We start from the raw sequence: 24152 nt of genomic DNA, 5'->3' as shown, positions 1-24152 counted from the left end.
GATGTCCTGTGGCATGTAAGAAGTTAGTTTGTAGGCTGAACTCATTCCTCTTGGGCTCAACATTCATGTTCTCCAGCCTCTCCTGTACGTGGATCCCCTTATGTTCTCAGCCAAAGGCCACAAGCTGGCCAACTGTGCAAGGCCAAACCCAATGTCCCACCTAGATGCAGGGCCTGGTCCTGAGATGCAGCAGGGGGAAGCCTGTCCTTCCTGGTGGTGCCGATGCCACCACAGGAGCCCTCACGGAGTGGTGCTGGCCGATCCCGGGGGCTCACAGTGTGGTCAGAGCAGGTGAAATGGCCAGAGGCAGCTTTCCCTGGCTTAGGCCGTCCCTGCTGAGGTACTGCCTCTCCCCGGGGAGGATGGGAATGAAAGGGTCACCAGAGCTTCTGGGCTCACAGAACAAGCCCTCACACAGCCTTCTCTATACATCCTAATTTACTTTCTTAAAAGGCTACAGGGAAACTGGCTTAAGAGATGAAGAGAAGCTTTTAATGCCATGGCCTGGATGTGAATGGTTAACAGGAAGGTGATGCAGTGCCCTGTCCTTTGGAAGTGCCAGCTTCCATCATGCACAGCAAAAGGACTGACTGGCTTCCCTCACTGCAGACAAGTTCCAGGAGGTGGGTGTTTTCATGGAAAACCTTCATTTCTTCCCTGGCCTCTCAGGAGTCCTGTTTCACTTACACTACCATGGCCTTTTGCTTCGTGTCTCCTCCCCCATCTTCCCTCCACCCCCCCTCAGTCACCTCTCTTTACTTAGTAAAATACCCCAAGCCAAATTTGGACTACTCTTGGGTATTTTGTGAATCTGAACACACATTTTCATTTTCTTAATCCTGCACTACAAGTTGATACAACACTATCAGTACAGGCACACCATTTTTAGGAATGAGTTACTGCTAGCAAAGTACTTCCAAAATATTGTACAATATTTAATTAACCCCTCTTAAAATGTGCTCTTTGCCATGAGTGCACAAAAAAAGGGTAAAAGGAGTGAAAGAGGAGCAGCATCTGCCCAAGGGCCTTGTTTGTGGATGAAAAGAAGCACCTGGTGCTTCTGCCTCCTGCCACTCAGTGCTGTGGGCAGACTCCTCAGCTGCACAATTTCTGATAAAAGATGAGCAAGCTCAAGCCGGTGTGGTTTAACTTCTGTGGTGTTTCTTTGCTTGGGAGGTTACAGAAAGGTTTGCAAATACTGCAATATTACCTTACGCTCTTTCGCTGATTAAAATGCATGCTGAATTTTTATCACCCCCCTTTCCATAGCTGTGCCATCCAGGGCTACCCGATAGCTGTCCCGGGTTGGGTTTCACAGGCTGCCTCCACAATGCTGCATGTAGTCAGTGACTGAATGGGCAGCCTGGGGGAAACCTTTCTAGAGGAGACTGGCATAGCAAGTTTGGGACTTCTTTTTGGCTTCTTTTGATAATGAAGAGAGAAAACAGTTTTGCTTTTAACTATGGCTTCTCAGGAAGAGGTGAGTGAAGCTTTGGGAGGGTGTGATGTCCTCTAAATAAGTGACACATCTGTGTTTTGCTGTCATGTAGTGTACTTCTCAATGTTGTTCTACTTCCAGATGAACAACTTATGCAGCAATTACAAGGTTTTTAAATATTTAAAAATCATGCACAGCAAGCTGTCATTTTCTCTGCCTTAAAGCTAATGGTTTACATGTAAAACTTAATTTATGTCCATTGAAATGTACATTGAAGTTTATCAAATGAAAGAGTAGAAACCTTATTGCAACTGTTTGCTGAAAGGTGAAAAGACACTCCAGGTGATTAAAGATTTGTGTCACCAACAAAACGCATATACTTTGCCTAAAATGTGTCACTGTAAACATTTTCTGGGACTGACTTTGCAAGCACTTATAGTGCTTTTACAGCTTACCAACTCCACTGTCTTTAGCAAGCCTGGACCTATTTCACACCACTGTGAGTTCAGAAACATTTTGTCACTGATAGTGTTCAGAATTGGAGCCAGAAATTAGAATTTCAAAGCTATTTACCCTAAGTTCTTGTATAGCCCATTTTAATCATTTTCCAGTGTGTAGAAGGTGATCAAAGGTTTTCTCAGGTAAAATTCAGTGGCTCCATGCATGAGGTTGCTGCCAGGTGCTGTACAGGTGTCATGTGCTTTTCCGTCTTTCTCTTGTTTCTGACTGCAATTAAGGAGCACCTCACAGGGAATAGATTGAAATTTAAGGGAAAACACCTCCAGTGTAAGTTATTTAAATTAGCTACAGTGCTTAGATGAACCTGAAAATAATTTAACTTCAGTGGTTTGCTGGTTAATTAATTATAAGAGCTTCTCTCATGAAGTAAATAAATTTTACGAAGTGATTTATTTTGGGCAAAAACAGTGTTCTTGAAAGTGTCTCTCTGGATTCACTTTGTACTTGCATTACATTCAAAAAAAAAATTAACAAAGAAAGCATGAAAAAAACTAAATGTCCCTTCTTATAATGAGAAAGCCGTCAAATTTTTTAGAGGTGATAGAAAAAAATTGCTTTAAAATTGTCTTTTTTTTTTTTTTCTCCTGTTGATCCAGGCACAAGAGACAAATCCCACTACTGGAAGTCTTGAAATCATCTCTGTTACAGAAGATGAACCTCCAGTACCAGAAATTCACTTTTCCTTCAAAAGATTTTTCAGCATACAAGTGAGAGTTGACCCCAGTGCAGATGGATCTGGTAGGGACACTGCATAGCTTTTGACCTTTGTAATCTGAACAGCTAATGTAGCCTTGCAAACCTACGCTTGCACACTCATTCAGAGAAAGCAATTACTTAGAGGAAGAAACACAACCTCATTCCCCCAGCTGTGAGATTTGCCACCATATTAGCAGGTGATGACATCTTATGTCTCTTGTGTCTGCTTGTATACACAAGCATTTTTTGCAGCCAGATTATTCAAACACTTCAGCCACATAGCAAATATTTGCCCACACTTTTCTGACATGATTTTCAATGGATTATTTGAAATTTTCTCAACTTGGAAATTGAGGCCATTACAAAACCCAAATATACAATATATCGGCCTTGGAGGAATAACACGTTTGCTACTTCCCGTAGGTTTCACATCAAAAATACCCAGTAACTTCAAAAGAGACAGGATGAGCATCAAGGGTGAAGATGAAGCAATTTAATTTTACAGTCCATTAGCTACTACAGCTGTCTAAAATTTTTTGCGTACTAGACACCAACTCCATTGCCAAAAGCAGCTATTCAGCTGCTCCTAGGGAGGGGCTGGGTAGGCTAGGATTTACTTGTGATTCTATAAGCACTGGGAGACACTCTTCATCCTTGACTGATTTTAAGTTTCTGCTCATCTCAGACTCAAAGCTTGAAGAATGAGTGGATGAAGAGCTGCATGAATTAAAATTGAAGACAAGGTTCTGCCAGCTCTTTTGTGTACGCGTGTGTACAGATGAGAGAGCTGTGTGCTATTTTCCCATAGTTTGCACTTTGAATATCAGAATACGTTACACACAAGTGAACCTTTCATTATTTTCATTGGAATCTGTTCTTTTCCTGATCCACAGTGCTACTAAGTTGAGGTCAATTATGGAGGTGAACAGTGAGCAGGACCTGCTCATGAGATGTATTTGGCAATTACTATTGGTGTCTATTTTAACTTTAGCTGCATATTTTTTCCTGAAAACTCAATCTCAGCCTTGAGCCATTGCTTAGTTCTCTACTTTTCTTTATAGAAAAACCTTGGCCAGATCACCTTTTCCCACGTTTTTCAAGCTATCTTATAATTTGGAGTTCCTATTTTTGCAAATTGCTATCATTTTCAATTAACCTTGCTTCAAAGTCCAAAAGCAACTTTCTTTCTTCCTGTCTTGAATACTATTTATTAGCTAGTCCTGTCTTCTTTCCAGTATGCCTGCTTATGTTTGAATTTTTAGGCACCTTTTACTCCATTCCATGGGTGTTCCTCCAACTCTGGAGGAATGAAGCTGTGAGGTAGTACGGAGCTGTGAAGCGTGAGGTAGTACGGAGTGCTCAGAGCAGCATCTGAAAGGGGCTGTGGCTGGAGGGAGCACCAGGACCACAACTTGGTACAGGCAAGAGTCAGAAGATGTCACAGACAGGAACCATCATAACAAGGAGATTCAAACCAGTTCATCCTTTGCTATTTCCGCTTAAAGACTTTATTAGTCCATTTGAGCATTCTGAGTTCTTCAGAAAGTATATCAGTACCCTGCATACAGGTTTGATTACACAAACAAAGCAGGTCAGAATTTCATTTTTCTTCAGGGTTTCATGTTTTCAAGAGAGGTGTTTGCATACTTTTAAAGCTCTCAGTGTGATGTAGCCCAAGATAACCAAAACTTAGAGCTCACGCTCTTGGTGGCATTGAGGACAGGCCAGTCATGCGCTGTACAGGTATGATTCAAATTCCAAAGGCAATGGGGCAGTTACTGCTCCATCTAGTTGAATGTTAGATAAATCTTCACTGCAAACTCAAGCTGTTTTAACTTCACAGAATCTGTTGTCTCTGTTTGGTTTCTAGGAGATATCGAACCACCTTCGATGTGCCATGTTTTAATTTCCCCAAAATACCTTCCATATGTCTGTGTTATATTCCTTGTAGTAATCCTAGCAGTTGCCATTGGCCTGGGTGGTGAGTACAATTAGTTATTCATTAAGTTCTCGATTAACCATTCAAATTCTTAATTTTTCATGAGCCTTCTGCTTAGAATGGAATTAAACTGCTACTGTGGCTTGCTTACTGAAGGAAAAAAATCTTGTTGATGTGATGGCTTTAAATTTTATTTACATGTATGAGTAAAATAGATCTACCACTCATGAGAGGGTTGGTGTAATATTTAGGAAATAAGGGAACCTGCAGCCCTAAGACATCTTTCTTCAGTCAAATTTCACTGATTCATCTTGGGTGGTGACCTAAGAATTGAGAAACCAATTTAATGTAATGTGCATAGTTTTGTCCTGTAAATCACTTCTTTAAGTTGGGTTTCAAAGAACTACTGAACTTTCCCCTACAACAAACAACCTCAATGAAGGAAAGAGAACAGGATGAGCTCAGTTGTGGCTGGAAAGTGTGACCCGCCCAGGGGCTGGTGCCAAATATGTAGGTGGTAGAGCGGTGCCTCCATGTCTGCAGCTGGGATGAGCAAGGGTCTTCTTGCTTTGCTGGTGAGGAGCCAAGGCACACAGAAACTTACCCTGGAGTGGAATGTATACTGGGTTAAGAGAGCTGTGAAGAAGCCAGCATAGACAGCAAGGCCGATTCATCCTGCATTTCATCACTAATGGATGAGTTTAGCAGCACCGTCAATGTCCAGGTTGTATTTCAGAAGTTCCTAGAGTACAGGAGCTGTCTTTTCCTCATCAAGACAGAAATATGGACAGATAATGAAAACCAGAAGTGCTGAATTAATATCCAAGTGTGTTTCCATCACCTTGTTTTCTTTCATTCTTGCTAGTCCAATACAACTGCATTGGGAAGTTTCGCTGCCGGTCATCCTTTAAGTGTATCCAGAAGTCAGCCAGGTGCAATGGTGTCTTCAACTGTAAAGAAGGAGAGGATGAGTATGGATGTGGTAATTCAGCTTTGGTTATAAATCCCTCCTACCTCCTCCTGTAGCATTTAGCATATTATTAAGAGATATGTGTTGTAAAGAATTTCAGTGAGACAGAGGAAGATAGAGACTGATGGATTATCTAGATCAGGACTTAAGAGGAATGATCTCTCTGAGGTATTGATTTACAGCTTATGAGAAATCAGACTGCTCTTAGGATAAATGTGATGATTGCTGAACACTGCTACTGCCATATTGAGCATGCTTCTCAGTTAAAAGTCTAGATGTTTTTTGACTTCCAGCACTTCCTCTGTTTGCAAGGCACACCATCACTGCATTGCAGTGTGTATATATACAGCACTCTCTGCATTCGCTGTTACACAATTGTGCTGTGCCAGTTCTGAAGGCTGCAAAAGCCTGTTGTTATCCTATGGGATGTGGGAACTGTTTTTTTTCTGTGCTGAGTACTGTGCAATTTGCTGTTGCACGGGTGAATGTATTCTCCCACACCTGAGTTTTTCTTTGTAATGGTTTATGGCATTGCAGGGCACTTAAAATGGTCCCTCCTTGTCCTGCACTGCAGAAGGTGACTGTGATGTTTTCAACAGCTGGAGGGAAAGGATCCCAACGTTTGGGAGTAGCAGAACTGACTTTTAGATCAGTGTATTTGTAATTGTGAGTCCCACACCTGTTGCTGAGGAGGCAGCATGGCTTGCAGTGGTGTTATCTCCCCATGATGGCTCAGTTCCTGCCACCAGGCTGGCACAAAGAGCCACCTGAAGGATCCGTGCTGGCAGTGGAGTACAGGCATTCCCTGTGAGCTGAGCTCCCAGCCCATGCACCTCTGCTCTCCCCAGCCGCTACCTGCCCATCAACCCAGATGTGCCAGCCCCATTGCATTAGTGGGAAGGGTGCAGAAACCTCCATGGGAGCCTAGGGGCTGTTGTTGTTGTTGTTGTTTTTAAAAAAGCATAGAAAAATTCCATCAAAGGATCCAAGTGATGAAAAAGACAAGTAGTAAAAACTGCATGAACCAAGAAATGCGGATGCCACTTAGGGTTTTCTTCCTCTGAATCTCAAAGTCAGGCTGAGTGGCAAGAGAGCGGTGCTACAGGTGTTCACCTCTGGATCCTGGCGAACAGTCTGCTCAGATGACTGGAAAGCAGAGTATGGAAATACTACCTGCAAACACCTGGGTTTCTCAAGGTATGAATGTAAAACAGAAGAAACTTTACCTGGCACTCTGAACAAACTCTGAGGTTTGCAATCTTTCTAATGAAACCTTGTGTTGGCATGGGCTTTAAAAGAAAAAAAAAATGACTTAACAATCCACTCTTGTGAATAGTTGAGTATTCAACAACATAGTTGAGGAGGTTGGGTTAGTTGGTTATAGTTGAAGAAGTCTGGGTTGATGTGGAAATAGTCCTGAATATTTGTGCACCAAAAATGACATTTACTCCTCATTTACTCCCATAAATCCTGAATGATGGCTACCTGCAATTATTTGGTTAAATCTTCCCTATGGGTTGCAGGTACCTGAATCCTACCTGTCTCTCAAGTAACTACAACCTGTTGGTAAAGCACTAAACAATGTATGAGCATTTTCCATTTCTTTCATTTTCTCGGCAGGAAAATTGCATTTACAATTGGTGTCATTAAATCTGCTAGGAAATGCTTTGTACTTCCCTTAGTGAGGCCCAAGCTAGGTCCACCTTGCACTAGGGAAGAACCTGATGAGGCAGTTATTACTGAATAGTTTTTAATGGACTGACCTGATTCCTGGAAAAAAGCACCATTTCTTTCAAAAAATTTCACACAACCGAGAAAGAGTTTGGAGCTGCGAGTTGCATTATGGTAGCGTCATTTTGATTTCTGCATATTATATTTGCAATATAAAGCTTCTTTGAGTAAGTTCTTGTTGCCTTTCTGATAAGGTACATCTCAATTGCTCAGTGCAACGGACAAGAAAAAAAGCATCCTTCCTCCTGCAAAATATAACCCTAGGAAAAGGAGACAATATACAGTGTTTCAGGAAATGTGCCAACCAGTTACAACAAGAATTCTATCGCAATATTAGTATTAAAATTTACCCTCTCTACCAGTTAAATGCTTCTCAGTATGTGTGACTTCCGCACCTGATTACGTCAATAGTACACACACGTTACAAAAAGAGCTTCTTGGAGAGGGTAGGATTGCTTTACCAAGTGTCAGAATCCGGTCACTGTGGTTGCTGAGCTGGATTTTCACTAGAAGAAGTGTTGAATTATTCAGATGGATTACTGAAAGTCTGTCTGACGAAGCTGTGTTTATGGTTTATTTGCAGTTATGTGAGTTCAGGTTACCTGCCGGTGGCTGCAGTTGAAAAACAGTTTCAAAGACATTTTGTGTCCCTCAGCCACTGGTTATCAGCTGATCAAGTGACATCCCTGCACAACGCAACAAACCTGAGGTATGCTTCAGCTTCTTGGTTGAATGGCAGAAAACCAGGTTGTTCCTGTAGTGACAGGAAGAGAGTAATTAGTAGAAGGAGAACTCTTAATTGTTTGAGATTGCTGCCTATTTTTTCAGGCATGTAGTACTTCATAAATTAAACTGCAACAGGGGAGGGTCAGACTGGGTGTTAGGGAAAGGTTCTGCACCCAGAGAGTGGTCGGGCACTGGGACAGGCTCCCCAGGGCAGTGGTCACGGCATTGAGCCTGATGGAGTTCAAGAAATGTTTGGACAATGCTCTCAGACATAGGATCTGATTTTTGGGTGGTCCTGTGTGGAGCCAGGAGTTGGACTTGACGATCCTTGTGGGTCCCTTCCAACTTGGGATATTCTGTGATGCTGTGATTCTATGATTTGTGATGTCAGGCATCATAGACCACAGTTCAGTAGCAGTTTAATTGAAATACTAATTAAAAACCCGATCCAAGGACCATTACAATCAAACAAAGGCTTTATAATGAGCTATTTGAAAATTCTATTTGTCCCATGGTTCCTTTACAACAAATGGATAGACACCAGGCACTTATCTTTCTCTACTGTAGAGCAGTTTCTTTCAGTTTACAGATCCCTAGATACTTCTCAGTGGGCATATGAACCCTTTATGGTGCATTTCTTTATCTTGACAGCTGCTTGCTTTTCTTAGTTACTTTTCTCTGAGAAGCAAGTTATGGATCCACGGAGACTACAGATCACATTCTGAAAAATCGCTTATGAGCCTCCCCTCACAGAAGGGTGAACCACTCTTCAGCAGGACAAAGTATGGTCTGCAGACTCCCAGTGGTGTCTAAGCTCCTACCTTACTCCAGCTAAATGTCTTAAGTAGATTGGATGAGTATATGACTTTGTGTCTCTCTTAAGATATGGGTTATATATATTTAAGTGCACATAACTGTATAGGGAAAAAATGGTATTCTTAAATTGGAACTAATACTGTACTGTCTCTTCATCTTAGAGAGGAATGCACTTCTGGCAATGTAATCATCCTGAAATGTTTGGGTAAGCATCAGCAAAAGTGAAAATAAGAAAAAAATCTGTCCTTCTTCATCTGTTGCAGGGCAAGAGTTGGGAAGAATTGTATACTCAGGGGCATACCATCAGTTTTTCACACACAAGAAAAATTGCATTTCTTATATAAAGTTTCAAAGAATTTCAGGAAGCCAGAATAAGCTGGGAGGGCAGATTTGGCGTATTGGGCGACAGGAGCATTTTGGCGAGAATCAGAATAGGAGGCAGACATTTAAGGATTGTGAGTTCGGTTAGTGGGCTGATACCACAATTCCAACTCTTTTTCAACCTCCCCCCCCTCCCCCCCCCCCCAGATTGTGATATAAAAAGTCAAAAAAACAGCAGCAAAAAACTCACCAAGGGAGAGGAGAGGCTTCAGCCTGCTTATGTGGGCTCCTGGGCACCTATACATTTTGTGGGCAGAGCAGTGGGCTTCACAGCTCAGCAGAGCACTATGTCTGCAGGGGAGAAGACGTGAACTCCATAGTCCCATATCAGCTGCCAGACACAATGCTGCAGGAGCAGGAGGGTGGAGATGAGATCTCTGGGGCAGCCCCAGACCAAGACGTGGGCCATAGGGTAGGGGTTGGGGATGGAGATGGGCCTGAGGATGGTCCTGCTGCAGAGACCACCTGGCCTTGGGAAAGCTGGGAGCAGAAGGGCTCAAGGTGACAAAAAAACGTGTCTGTGTTTCCCCCACGGACCATAACCTTTGCTTTCTGGCAGCATGCGGGACGCGGGCCAGCTACGGGCCACGGATCGTGGGGGGAAATGCGTCCTCCCCCCGCCAGTGGCCCTGGCAGGTCAGCCTGCAGTTTCACGGGCACCACCTCTGCGGAGGGTCCGTCATCACCCCACGCTGGATCATCACGGCTGCCCACTGCGTCTACGAGTAAGTCCCTGAATCGTGGTGTCCCACTGATGGACCCTGCTTGCAGTACATCGTTGGGGACACTACAGAAAAGGAATCAAGCACTGTGCTTTATCCTCATAAAAAACCTGCAGGAGAGATTGGATTATCCTTATTTCACAGGCTTACTCCAGAGGATTTAAACCATCTCTCCTTCTTCTTGCACCAATGCAAATCCTTATGAAAAAGAGTTGCGCCAAAAAGTGATCCAAATGAAAGGGCCCAGTTTTCAAATATCCTGGGCACTCCCAGCTGCCTGAGAAATCAGCTTAAAAAAAAAAAAGCATATAAATGTCAGATTTTAGGAATCTAGATCAGCAACTTTTCTATATTGCATGTGAATTAATAGCTCAGGAGAAATTTGTACTTGCATGCTCTGGTACTCAGAAGATCCAAAATAAATCACAAGACTTTTCAATTTGACAGGATCAATCAGCTGTAGTTAAGAGTTACAGTGTGCTTAGTCCCCTTTACCACGTATTCTTTGAAAGACTACTTTGAGGGAGTCTTTGAGGTGTAAATAGATGCTAAACAATTGTTTAGACCCTTTGTTGTGTACACATGGTCTTCTCTTATTTATAATGAGGGCTATTGTCTGGTTTTGCAGTCTTGTTTGCTGCCTGTGATGCAGGTGAGCTCTTCTTGCTCTGACAAGCCCCAGAGCACTGTCACCAAAGCCATTTAGGCAACTAAAAGGGGATTCATCTGACCAGTTCTAGGTGCCCTCAACATGGATGCCTGCTTCTAAGCAAGACCTCTGGGATGCTTTTATATCCAATAGAGAGTGGATACAGGACAGACAAATCCCACTCCTAGATTCTATTTAGAGCCCTGTGCTGCCATAAAAATAATTACTTAGGTGTTAAGCATTTTAGGACTTTTGTCCCTTAGCTTTATCCCCCACAACCCAGTTGGCTGTGATGTGTTCAAAGGCTGATGGAGATGGGAGCTGGCAACACAGCCCATGTTCCTGGGGCCTTTTCCTGGCACCACCACTCACCTGTGGCTAGTCTGGTGGGGTGAAGCCAAGAGGAGAGGAGCTACTCACGTGCTGGCAGATGAACGACGTGGCTGCTCGTGGGCTGGGGACAGAGGCACCTTCCAGAAGGAAAGGCTCTGCCTTGAAAACACCTTGCCATGAGTGCCAACTCAGTTCGGCTAATGTCTGAGCACAGGCATGCCAGGCAGTACCATCAGCAGCTGTGGGGTCACAAAGGAAGACAGACAGTTTCTTCAAGGTATACCAACGCAAAGCTCTCATGTATTTGTAAGAAGTTGCATAGACAACCTGTCAGTAAGCCAGTGTGTTGCTAATATTAGTCACCTTTTCTGTGTTTTTGAAATTAGATGCAAAACATAGCCAATATTAGTAGATCAGTAAGCCAGTGCAGCAGGCTGTAGTTATTTGCCTGCAGAGATTGATGTGGTTTGTAAGCTCAGGAGTCACGCAGAAAAAATGAGAGTTTTCTTGAAGGTTTCTCACCCTCTCTTACCTCTTTGTTTCAGCCTGTACTTGCCGAGCTCATGGAGCGTGCAAGTTGGTTTTGTGACTCAGCAAGACACCCAGGTTCACCCATATTCAGTGGAAAAAATTATCTACCATCGAAATTATAAACCCAAGACAATGGGAAATGATATAGCACTGATGAAACTGGCAGCACCGCTTGCTCTCAACGGTAACTCTTTCTGCGAGCTTCCACTTGACTTTCTCACCTCTCTAGCTAGGATTGGGCAGGGTCTTTCCTAGCAGAGAAAAGGAAGTTCCTTAGGTCTGAACCAGGCCAGTCGGGTGCATCCTCTAAAAGCAATGAGAGAAGAGCAGCACAGATGCACTGAGACTGCTGCTGTGATGGCAAGGCAGGGATCCCTGTTGAAACAACACGGCATGTCCCCAGTGCTCCCATGTCCCTAGCCATGAGGCAAGTCTCATCTGCCCCAGCAGATGCTGCACATGGCAGCAAAAAGCCCTCCCTGACCCCAGCATCAGGAACTCCTCTGTACTCCATATCCAGGCACACAGAAGGAGAATATGATCTCAAGTGCTGCAAAACATTTCCAATCCATTCTGGTATTGGCTTGCTGAAGGCATTTAATAAAAGGCAAACATTAACTTTAGTCTTTCTAAATTATTTTGCCTATCTAAAATAAATGCCCCACCTCATTTTTCTTGGACGTCACAGAGATTTTTATGTCTTTGCTGTCCTTATTTCTGTGAGCACAGGGAGGTCCAGCAGTACCCAGAGCTGAAAATCAAACTTAAATTTCAAAGAGAATCCAAGACAATTGATATATAATGATGTATTTAAATTAAAACCATGCAGCAGAATGCCACCTACAGCTGACACAGCTAGTGAATGGAAATACTAAATAATAATATTGTATGAATGTAAATGATTACCTACCAAGACCTCCTAATCACCATGAGCTCTCTCTGCAAAGGGGAGGCTGGCTCTCTCTGACACATCTAGATTGTCCGTTCCTTAATCAATACTCCTGAAGTCTTTCTAACATCCAGTTTAAATGAAAATTCAGCTTGGATTTGTTCTGTTTCAAATCTCAGCTACTGCTGTTTAATTTTGCCCAGGGTCAGGTTTGTGAGGCTGCCAAGAACAGAAAAGGCTCTGCACCTGAGCTGGGGGCCAGGGGCAGCCAGGGGAGACTTGGAGGCTCCGCCCTGGGGGCTTGATGCTTGCAGCTGGGACCATTGCATGCTGGAGAACTGAACTGCTAGGAATTACCCACTATAATGTCATATCTTCCTGCCCTTTGGTGCCATACCACCACACCGGGACCTTTCACTGCCGTAGCAGCATGCCATGGGGGCTCCGTTGTGCCTGTCAACTGAGTACGAGGTGTATTTCTTGTTTGCTCATTCATCATTTTACTGACATCCCAACACCTTCTTTATTACTTCCTACTTTAAACAAATTAGGCCTGGTGTAGGTATTGTTTCAAACCTTGGCCGCAAGGCAAAAGACTTACAGGACTGCCAAGCTATTTTATGTGGAGACTGGATGGTTTTCATAGCAAGTTCATGGCAAGTCAAACCCTAAAAGTTTTACTCAGTCATATAACTTTTACTAAATTTTAAAAGCTGTTCTCTCTTCTCTCTCTCTCTCTCTCTCTCTCTTTAAATAGGTCACATAGAGCCAATTTGTCTGCCTAATTTTGGTGAACAGTTCCCAGAAGGGAAAATGTGTTGGGTATCAGGATGGGGAGCAACTGTTGAAGGAGGTATTTTAAATGTCTGCTGTTAATTTCAGTACATTAAAACATCTCACATAAAGTAAATACAGGATTTGGCTGGAGCCTTGTTCAACATTCAATTTTGTGGAATATCAGGGTGGGGAAAGGTGGCATTCCTAAATTTTATGGTCACCCTAGAATGGGAATTCTTTCTTTTGCATGGGGGCAGATGAGGTAAAAGTGCTGTATAAACCCTTATCGCAAGGAATGGATTGGCACGCTCTATGAAAAGGATGAAAACCACAAATAGACAGCAGCATCATCCAGAGTGTTGTACTGAGACCTCGGTCAAACCAGCTGTGTTGTTTATAACTTCAAGCATTGAAAGCAGAGCATGAATGCAAGAATCAAACATTCGTTTTTTTTCCAGTAAAAGTATGTATGTATTTTCAGGCAGGTTGGATGATAAAGAAATTGGATTTGTGAATAATGTTACAACAAAAAGGGATTTTTTTATTTTTAGCATGACTCACGGGTCATGTTAGTCAATAATAAATATTGAATCACTTTCAGTTGAAAGTGCTTGAATGCTCAGGTCATTATTTTCTATTCATTCTTCATTTGTCTCATTTAAAATGTTCCCGTTGTTCAGAGAACAAGAACAATATTACCTGACCTACAGATAATAGCAAAAGGTGAGAGAAAACAGAAAGCAAGGTTTACAACATTAAAAAAAAGTTCTAAATTGGAAGAAGAGAGCGTGCAAGTACTCCTATTTGTGGAAATGATTCATTCAGACTCTTGTGAATACTTATAAAATAAATCAGATGTTTGCAGATGTTTTGTTGACAAACGGGTTCTAAATTCAAAACAAATTTATGCACTAGTATTAGAAGAGAGTGCCCAACTAGCTTTTAAGATCACTATTGCCATTGCTTATCTAGTTTGAGGTAGAAACATATGGCTTGCAGCTTTTTATTACATACTGTGATAATTCCCAGCTCTATGCAGTCATTAGTTACTGGAATTTGTAACTGATGAAACATCTGGTTGCCTTACTCGTATGTTGCAATTTTAACTGTATTTCTTTCATCCTTGATTGCCAGCTCTTCATATACTAAAACACCCTCTGTGTATAATTAGAGATTACTTTCAAAGATAGAGTTTTCGTTTGTTTGTTTTTGGTTTTGTTCTGTTTTTGAACAGGTGATACATCCGACACAATGAATTATGCAGGTGTTCCCTTGATTTCTAACGCAATTTGCAATCACAGGGATGTCTACGGTGGGATCATAACTCCTTCAATGCTTTGTGCCGGTTTCCTAAAGGGAGGGGTAGATACCTGCCAGGTATGAAATTTTCCAAACTGCAAGTGTGCTCATTAACAGCGGCGATGGAAAAACATGGGTGATAAGCTATCAGAAGGCACTCCCAGGCTTTTCTTGGGCAAACATTTGTTCTTGTGCCATTTACTCCATTCACCATGAATATATAGCACTGACTGTGCACACATTCGTATGCTACAATTCCCTTCTTATATTTCTTCTGTGGACCATATCGGCTACTTCTGAAGCCAAATTTACTTAAGATATTTTTTAATTTCTCATATGTGCTACAGTGTGGTACCATCCTTTCTTTGCCCTGGCTATGGCCTCTGCACCGCACTGAATTGCACTGCAAACAGCTCTGGAGGCCTGCGAGGTGCAGAAACCCTGTGGTGAAAAGCAGCCAAAACATTTATCAGAAGAGAAGCAAAGCATGCAACTTTAGAAAAAGTAGAGACAGGAAAAAGAAGAAAGGGTTTGAGTAACTCAGAGTCTTGTCAATAACTCATCCCTACACACAGTAATGCAGGCTCACCAAGCAAATTGTGGATGAAGGGCAAGGTCTGTGGGGCACTTCATGATCCCAGAGTTACCTAGTCGCAATTACATGAGGAACAAGATGAAACCAAGGCATGAGGTGCACTGATTGTCATCAAAATGCCTGTTTGCACAACTTCCCCAGCAAGGTACCCAACACCAGAACATTGTTGCGGCCAGCAGAGCTGCCCAAAGACAACATGCTCAGTGTATGGTCCTACTCTTTGGCTCTTTCTGAATTCCCTTTTTAATTTCTGTTGTTGTGGTGGCTCTGATGGTCGTAGGGCCTGAAGAAAATAAATTGAGAGTTTTCTGTAGTTACTTAGATGGTTTTTGAGAGCAGCAGCTGTGACACCATGGCATGGAGACTGCAGATTAGCAATGCCCTGCCTGCAGGACAGACACATCCCCCAGCACCTCGATGTTGTTTAACAGCAGGCTTGGATGTTGTTTCTGTTGTACTGTATCCTAGCAGGGGAAAGAAAAATAGGATCTAACAGGCATCTCTAAGAGGTCGCCAATTTCTGCTGTAACATATGCTTATCCTAGGACCCAGAGCAGAATGCAAATAGGAAACTTTGAGTTACTGGACTATGCCTCTCCCCTCACCCTGCCAAACAGATATTCCCATCATTTTCTGGGGCACTGACACTTGTTTTAATTCTTTGTCCTCCAGGGAGATAGTGGGGGCCCTTTAGCGTGCGAAGATATGAGCATCTGGAAGTTGGTGGGGACCACCAGCTTTGGAGTGGGCTGTGCAGAAGAGAACAAGCCAGGCGTCTACAGCCGAACCACCTCCTTCCTGGACTGGATACACGAGCAGATGGAGGTGTGGTTTTGCCCTGTCTCCATCTCTAGCTGTAGCTTTGCTCCACGTGTGCCATGCAGGATTCAGCTCCTATTTGTCACAGCTGACTGGTGCTGTAGGGCCATGTGTGATCTGAGAGCACGTTTGTCCTGTGGAAGCTGAGTGGGGAAATGGGGAAGTGGGGAAGGTGTTGGTTGGAAGGAGAGAAGAGCAGAGTCAAGGAAGTGGGGGGACACTACAGCCACCTTCACCTGCCCCAGGTGATTTGTACCTTACAGGTATGCACCTATGCACAGGCTCTTAAATTTCATTCTTCTACCATCAAGACAAAACCACCCTAAGCACAAATCAAAGTGTATGTCCCATCCTGCTCCTCCCTGGTCCTTACAGACACAGGATCCAGCACTGCTATTCCAGCACCCAATTGGCTGGAATGAATGAATGAATGAACGAACGAACGAACGAACAAACGAACAGCAGTGGGGCTATGCCAGCAGCAGCAGCACAGCCCCCAGCCCCAGCTGTGCTGCCACATGCTGGAATCACTCCTGCCCTCATCTCGTGTGTGAAATAGGTTAGACTTCCTCCTCAAACTGAAGTGCCAATGTCAAGTACTCACAGACAAGGAAATTCCCACCGTGAGATTACATGCGCAGCTTTAGCTCAGTCCTCTGTCTGTATACTGTATGACACACACCATTTTCACAGCCTATGTTACATACAAAGGTTTATGCTATCCCATGCCCATCTGCCACACAACGAAGCTAGAGAAGACAGGATAACATGCCCAAAGCTTTAAGAGCTCTGGTATTCTTTCTTTATTTCTTTTTTTATTTCTCATGTCTGTCCTGTCCCCTGACCCATGTTCCCCCACATATCTTTGGCATTGTGTTCCCCTACATCCAACCATAGGTTCTAGAAATGGCTGATATTTTGCACATGCAAGAGAAATGCAAACATTTCATATGAAGATGTCACATCTAATGAAATAATCAAGGGGAAAAATATTTAGCTAATTTTTTGTTAAGCTAGAAATTCACATTATAACTTTTCACAGGGACATCCTTCAGATTAAACATTTATTTATCCCCCTAAAAAGGACTTTCAGTTGCACCACAGAAGCACAGACACTTATTAATACAATGAAAAAAACCAAAAGAATGTAAAGGTAATATACCTTTGAAAACAGGACCAAGGGAATGGCAGTCCTGATCTGCTCTTAACTGCTATTGCTCACTGTGGATTGGGATTCATTTGATCTCTTCAGAAGTTCCTCTCCTTTCTTCACTCTAAATTAGCTCTTGTAGTTAAGGCTGAGCAAAGAGGTTAGGAAAGTGATCCACTCTGATGTAAGAGATGCAAAACTGCAAGACAAGGAATTCGGTCATCAGCTTGCCCTTAAATGGTTTCTTTCTGGAAACTGGCTTTATAACTACTCACCTTTCAAAGCCAGTCATCTAATGCAGAGCATGATCAAAGTTGAGCTATTTGTGTTTTCTGATCTTCTGTTCCCTGGTTTAAAACCTGAGTAAAGCATTTCTGTCTCAGAAATTTTCAGGAGCATGTAAATATTTTGCTAATGGCTCTCCCCCTTAAGTGCAAAGGGAAGTTCTTTACTTCTTTCCTCTATGTGGTGAAAATTAGTTGGTGTCATTTAACAAGATGTTTCTCCAATATTATGAGCAGAATTTCTCTTGCCTCCATTCTGAGAATATCAATCACTAGGGAAGGAAGCAAAAAAGTTTATAGTGCTAATGGGAGTACCAGTGACCTACATACATGACTGTCTGAGATATACTGAGAAAGGTTTCCACCCCAGATGAAAAAAAGAAAAAAGAGAGAAAGCAAGAGAGAGAGAGAGAGAGAAAGAGAGAGAGAGAAAGAGAGAGAGAAAGAGAGGAAGAGAAAGAAAGAGAAAGAGAGGAAGAGAGAGAGGAAGAGAGAGAGAGAAAGAGAGGAAGAAAGGAAAGAAAGAAAGGAAGAAAGAAAAGAAAGAGAAAGAGAAAGAAAGAGAAAAAAGAAAGAAAGAAAGAAAGAAAGAAAGAGAAAGAAAGAAAAGAAAGAGAAAGAAAGAAAGAAAAAGAAAGAAAAAAGAAAGAGAAAAAAAGAAAAAGAGAGAGAAAGAAAAAAGAAAGAAAAAGAAAGAAAGAAAGAAAAGAAAAAGAAAGAAAGAAAGAAAAAGAAAGAGTAATGGAACAACTAAGAGGAAACAAAATAAACCCCTTCAAAGATTTCTTAGCTCCCTGTATGCACTTGTCCCACATGCAGTGTCTGGCACTGTTACTAATATGTTCCTCCTTCCCCCATAACCATCTCTTCACAAATCTTCTGTTCCTGTCTCAGCCCACATGATGCTGACAATGAGTGAACCCAAGTGGTGACAGAAGCTGATGGCATTCGCTCAGGTTCACAATGCATGTGATGGGAATTAGACCACGTCTATTTTGAGGAGCTGGTGTATTTTTGTGAAGAACAAGCATTGCCATTCCTATGGCAGAACTGGCTCCAGTAGCCCCCTGGTGCCTTTGGTGACTGTAGTACAGTAAAAAATGTCATTCCCTTCCAGGGTTCAACAGGCAGCAACATGAAGGTTTGAATAGATGCATAATTGGTTTTGTTTTCTAGAGAGAAGAGCTGCAGACCTGAAGGGAGTGGCGACTTGCTGGGCTTCTGAACACCCACGTCAAGATGCAGCCCCACAGAAGGACCTACTGCACTCTTCTGGATGTCTGTTCTGAGCTTTCTACCTTCATGGACTACTTTTTACCATTTCTTTTTGGCACTGGTAACTGTACTTAATGAAAACCGTTGCACATTCGTCTTCTTTTGGATGGAAGAGGCAGTTTCATTCTGCATGATGGACACAAGCATTTACTGTCATCAACTAATTTCACACAGAAGTGCTAAGACTGATAACCCAGAATGCTGCAATAAAGTTTTGCAAGCACCATGGGTAAAAGACTACAGGAACTTCAGATCAGGTTGCTTGTTACTATTTTAGTACTTCCCTTCCAAGAACCAGACTACAAAAAGATTTTTTTTTTTTTTCCTGAAAGTATTCATGTATAAGGCCCATGCTGTGTTGCACAGGTACCAGCAGTTATTTTTTATAGACATAAAGCACACAGGAAGTAAGCAGCTGGCAATTTTGGCACACATTGGGCAAGTACACTCAACTTTTGTTAGAAAAAAAAGAAATCACTGGATTCTAGTCTTTTATCATGTGAGCAAAATCCCTAAAAATTGATTTCTTGGATGTTTTGTTGCTGTAAATGGCTCTGAAATGAGCAATATACAGATGATAACTTTACTGAAAAATTCTGAGATTACTGAATAGTCTTAAAGAGAAGAGGGACTTCTTTACTGCTTTTTGACAGGCTATAATGCCAAAGTCATTGCTCTATGTATGGTGTACCACACAGTACAATATCCATTGAATGCTCCCAAGCTCACATCATGGAGTACGGCTCACTAAGGCACTCATACTCCGTTGCCTTCCCTGTTTTCTCTCCCTTTTTCTGCAGACATAGATACATGGATCCCGCACCCTTTGTACCCACTAGTGACAACACTGGTGCCGGTGAACTGATGGCAGCAATGCAAGCATTTAATCTGGGGACAAAATATCTGAAGTGCTGCTGTGGTTTCCTGCTTTACAAGCCATTTTAATGCAACAGTGTCTTGTTGTTAGTTTGAAAAATGCCCGATCGTTTTGCACTTGCTCTCTTTAAAAAAACCTGGGATGCAAGTTATCAATGTAGAATTGAGTGCTAGGGGCTAGGTAAGCTTAATAACAGACAATGTTGTCAGAGCTTTTCAATACCAGCCAAAACTGATCTTATCATCTGATCAAATGCTTATGATATGCTTGAAATGTGGTTTTGGAGGCAGTTCTGTTTGCCTTTAACACCGTGTCTGTATCACAAATGTCATCCATCACTGCTGCAAGAAGAAAGCACTGGTGAAATCAGAACTGCATTCTGACTGCAGAGTGGGGTGAAAATTGAGAGAGAACATCAAACCATCATGAACGGGCAACCTCTCTGTTGTTCTGTGGATGCTCACTTCAGTCTCACAGGTCGCTGCACTGACATCTTTCACCATGGCAACAGGAACTTCAGTGCAATGTGAATAACACTTCCAGAAACAGCATATTGGAAAGAAGAGGGAAGCATCACTGTAAATCCGACACAAAAGTTGGAAAAAAATGGAAAATTTCAACTTGACAGAACTGTGACAGCATTAAAACAAAGTATGTTGAACCCTTGTGTAGCTAACAGCTTTTTTTTTTTTTTTTGAAGTGTTTTAATGTTCCCTGTTTGTAGACATAACACTTTCACAGCCCCAGTATGGCTCATGTCTTGGTATTATCAGCAGTCGGAGATGAGGTCATGAGATGATGGCAAGTCGCCACTCCCTTCAGGTCTGCAGCTCTCAGATCACAGAGTAGTTATTTCATATTTCTGAAAATGTCCCTGAAAATTCCTTTTGAACTCCTACTTCCATAAAAAGACTGCACAGTAAGTATACATTGTGAGCCACCTTTATATTAAAGAGAAGCCCAATGTAAAACACAGAAAGCTAGAGTCTTCTAGACAAGAAGCCACATTATTCCCTAAGTCAATAACCATTATTGATGGGTAGACCTAGCCCGGGCTCTCAGCGCTGCAAATCTCTCTTCCGATTTGTTACGCCCCTTGCTGTGGCATCTTAGGTAGAGGCAGAACGTTCGTCTCACTCTATAAAGCTGGATTTTCCTCCCCCTGCTTATGCTTTTAACAAGAATGCTGGAGGTTTAAAAATGAATGTAACTACAATACAAGCATTTTCATTGCACTAACCCAGGTGAAGATATGTGGGGTCTTAGGACATTTACTGTGGGAAGGGTTTTGTGCAGAGATGGCCATTGCCATCTCTCTTTGATTCAAAGAGAGGTAGGATCAATGAGGGAGTCTCTACAGGTAGTCAGTGTTACAGCTGGAATGAACTGGTAGACAGTAAAGGAATTTCAAAGAGGTGATACGAGGGCAGGTGACCATGCCTGTCCTTTTTCTTGGATTTTGTTCTTCCTCTTCAATGAAAATAATTAGTTACAGTGCATGTGTATGCACAGAGGCCTGCCAAACTAGATAGGGGTGAAGGCCACTCTCATTTAACTCATTCTGATTAGGAGTTTCATGGTGAACACCTTGGAAATATTTAAGATCTTTCTACTAGAGGACTGTGTATCTGCTACATTATTAAAGAGGATGATGAAACAGCTTCTAGCTTGTGAACTCACATCACTGGTTAAAATAGATGCACTGGGAAAGGATTACATTACAGTCATAGTATCCCTTAGAAATACAACCTGTTTGTTGCATCACCTGTGGAGCAAACTTGCATCAGCAACAAGCGTTAGACTCTCAGAAAATTCATCCAGTGTATAACTTTCAAGAAATGTCCAGCACATGAAAAATATTCTTTTTCAATCCATCACCTGCTCTTTTCATCATGAGAATTGTCTGGAAGTTGAGATAAAGCTGATAAGATTGGATGAATTTTTATTCAATACACACTTTTTCCCCAGATGCTCTGATAACATCATACAAATAAAATCTCTTTTGTCCAGTTTGGAATTCTTTTTTTTATTATTATTATTTTTTATTTTTTCATTTTTCACTTGAGATGCCTAAATAAAAAGGCAATTTTGGTAAATGTACAGAGATTAATTAGGAACAAATGTATGAAAATCTTGGGGTTTGAGAAAGCAAAAGTGTATTCTGAGATTTTACATGCTTTCACATGCTAGCACATCCTCCACCAGGAAGCAAGCACTGCACAGAGAAGGGTGTGTGAAGCAGAGCTGGGCTTGTGGGGGCTTTCTCATTGTGGAGATTCATGTAAAGTTGTAAATGCAAATACACGATCTGCACATTAAACTTACAAAAAGAACAGATCTGGATCATCCAATTCTTGGTGGTCTTCAACATCCACCATCTAGGTGCTGCACTGTAAAACCTGCTGTTGTGGTGACAGACTTAGGTCTGTCACTGAAAGGTGAAAGATACGTTCTCCAGTATCTCTGTGAGCATAGTGCATTTCAAGATACACAGCTGGAATTTCTTTTCTTCAACAAAACAGCCCCGTGAGAACCAGTATCACACCTGTGGGGTGCAGAAACCTGCGATTACATAGAGCACAGTAAGAAACGAGCTTACTTCAGCTGTTTAACTTTAGGGAAGGTAGAAGGAAGTGTTTCTTATCTCAACTGAAAGAGCACACTTGATCATTGCCTTTAATCTCTGTTTTTACGTATTTTACAGGAGTGGAGGCATCTGAGCTTGTTTTCTTGCTTTTGCCACTTGCTTTCTTACTGGTACAGCTCCTGCCCCAGTACAAGACAGCAAGGTTGTGTTCCCAGCATTGATGCTGGTTAGCCAGGCAGGATTTTGAATGCTTTGCTTCAAAATTTGGCATGGGAGAAGTAAAAACATAACTCTGGGGATTGCAGAAAACAGTCAGACCAATTTTTGCTGGTTAAAAGAAAATTGACTCTGTACCTCATTCATTTTTCTAAAGAGCATTTTGGCAGCTGCCAGTCTGAGCAATATGAATATATAAAGCACAATGGACATGTGGAAAACAATTAATGACAAAACCTGCTTTAATTCCTTAGCAGAGGCCTAAATAAATGGAAATTAGCTACAGCAAATGGGATCCTACCCTGCACAACTACCTTTTGAGGACTGTCCCCTGCTGCAGCTGGTGCAGAACAGGCTGGTGGGACCCTGAGGCAGGCTGTGGCTCTCCTGAGAAAGGACGTGCTTGAGTGGGTCCTGCTGGATGAAATTAAAGTGGCTGCTGAGGGCAATAGTGGTGATGAGGCTTTCTTTTCTGAGGTGTAAATTTTAAAATAGATATGGTCCCACAATAAAATATGGTCTATTTTAAAATAGATGTGGTTATTCTGCAAATAACCAGTTTCTACCCATCTTTGCAGACCACCCCTCACTGCCCCTTTACCTCAGGTACCCCCCCAAAATGAGCTGTCCTCCTAGGGCACCAGAGCAGTAAGGGCCTTGGTAAGGAGCTGCGTCACTTGAAGCCATGAGGTGGCTTCAGCCATGAGATGAAGCCATGAGATGGCTCCAGCGCCCTGAGGCTTGGCCTTGGTCCCGCGTGCCTGGTGGGAGCTGGGTGCTGCAGCTTGCCCCGCTGTCGGCTGCTTTAGCCACCAACACCACTGGGATGGTTTTGCAGCACTGGCAGTTTGGCCACCCAGCCTTGGCACTGCACCATCCATCAGCATCTCCGGTGATACAGAGGTCACAGCCAGATCACGGCAGCTCTACCACTGCTGTGTGGTGGTATTGTTGTTGTTTGTAGGGCTTTGCAAGCTTTGTAAGCTGAGTACGCTGTGATCAGCCCTTTACCCTGAAAGCACACGTTTTGCATAGAGGGTCGAGTGGATGGCGGCTTTAGCTCCTTTTTATACAATTATGTCACACCGTGTCATGCTGTCACTTCTTTGAGCACCCGCATCCTCAGCAGCATCGCCTCCATCAGCAACTGATGCGATATGCTCAGGATGATTTTAAGCCCACAGCAGATGGCAGCATACATCAAAATTTTGCCTACAACCTCCATTTAGAAAATAATAATAATAATTAAAAATAAATAAATAAATAAATGCTAAACTGGCTGGCGCCTCGACTACCAGAAGTGGTTAATGAGAAGATGTTGATGGTCCCTGCCAAGGAGGGGTGATGGGGGAGATGCCACTGTGCCCCCGATGCTGCTGCTCAGGTCTCCTCTGGTTGTCCCAAGGTTTGTGGCCGTGCCGGGATGACCAGGAGTCCCAGGCTTTCTCTTGCTTTGGTGTACAGGATATATTTTAAATATTGAATGACTACAGCGAAATAGCTGTAAGATGTCACTGCGGAGCTGCTGTTAATCCAGAGAGATCTGCAGAGCAGCTTATTATCCACATCTAAAACTACCTGGCTAGACTATTCCCAGCTGAGTCTGAGGCTGTAATTGAACAATAACAATGAAAATGTCCCCTTTCCCTACAAAATGTTTTGTGTCACTCGCCAACGGCAGAAAGAAAAAGGTTTATTTAAAATTTTAGCAACCTTCCCTTTTACTAGCATCAGGCTGGGACAGTATCACAGCTTACAGGCCTCAGGCCAAAACACAACTGCCACAAAACATATTTCAGTACAGGCACCCAGTGCTAGGCGCTTACAGCCATGTGCTGTGAGATAGCTTGATTTTAAGAAACCCTTGAAGCTGGTGGAAAAATGGAAGCTAAACTTCTCCAGAAACATCTTACTTCATCTCACTGTGGACATT

General features: G+C 42.6%; 1 protein-coding gene across 1 annotated transcript; it reads left to right on the top strand.

Annotated features, from left to right (window-relative positions):
• The first annotated feature begins 1462 nt into the window (after nt 1–1462).
• Nucleotides 1463–16734, top strand: TMPRSS3 (transmembrane serine protease 3). The gene is made up of 14 exons (XM_035545897.1): nt 1463–1480; nt 2554–2695; nt 4524–4634; nt 5458–5574; nt 6636–6759; nt 7877–8002; nt 8997–9040; nt 9776–9941; nt 11466–11635; nt 13098–13193; nt 14352–14494; nt 15684–15838; nt 16212–16224; nt 16705–16734. The coding sequence occupies exons 1-14, from the start codon at nt 1463–1465 to the stop codon at nt 16732–16734; spliced, it is 1455 nt and encodes a 484-aa protein (XP_035401790.1).
• The last annotated feature ends 7418 nt before the right edge of the window (nt 16735–24152 follow it).

This window comes from Cygnus atratus, chromosome 1 (assembly GCF_013377495.2).
Source record: "Cygnus atratus isolate AKBS03 ecotype Queensland, Australia chromosome 1, CAtr_DNAZoo_HiC_assembly, whole genome shotgun sequence".
Lineage (NCBI taxonomy): Eukaryota > Metazoa > Chordata > Aves > Anseriformes > Anatidae > Cygnus > Cygnus atratus.
This window is presented reverse-complemented; position numbering and strand designations above follow the sequence as displayed.

Coding starts and splice junctions, on each gene's coding strand:
- TMPRSS3 (XM_035545897.1), top strand. Junction 2,696..4,523: donor CCCCAGTGCAGATGGATCTG/GTAGGGACACTG, acceptor TTTGGTTTCTAG/GAGATATCGAACCACCTTCG. Junction 13,194..14,351: donor GGGAGCAACTGTTGAAGGAG/GTATTTTAAATG, acceptor GTTTTTGAACAG/GTGATACATCCGACACAATG.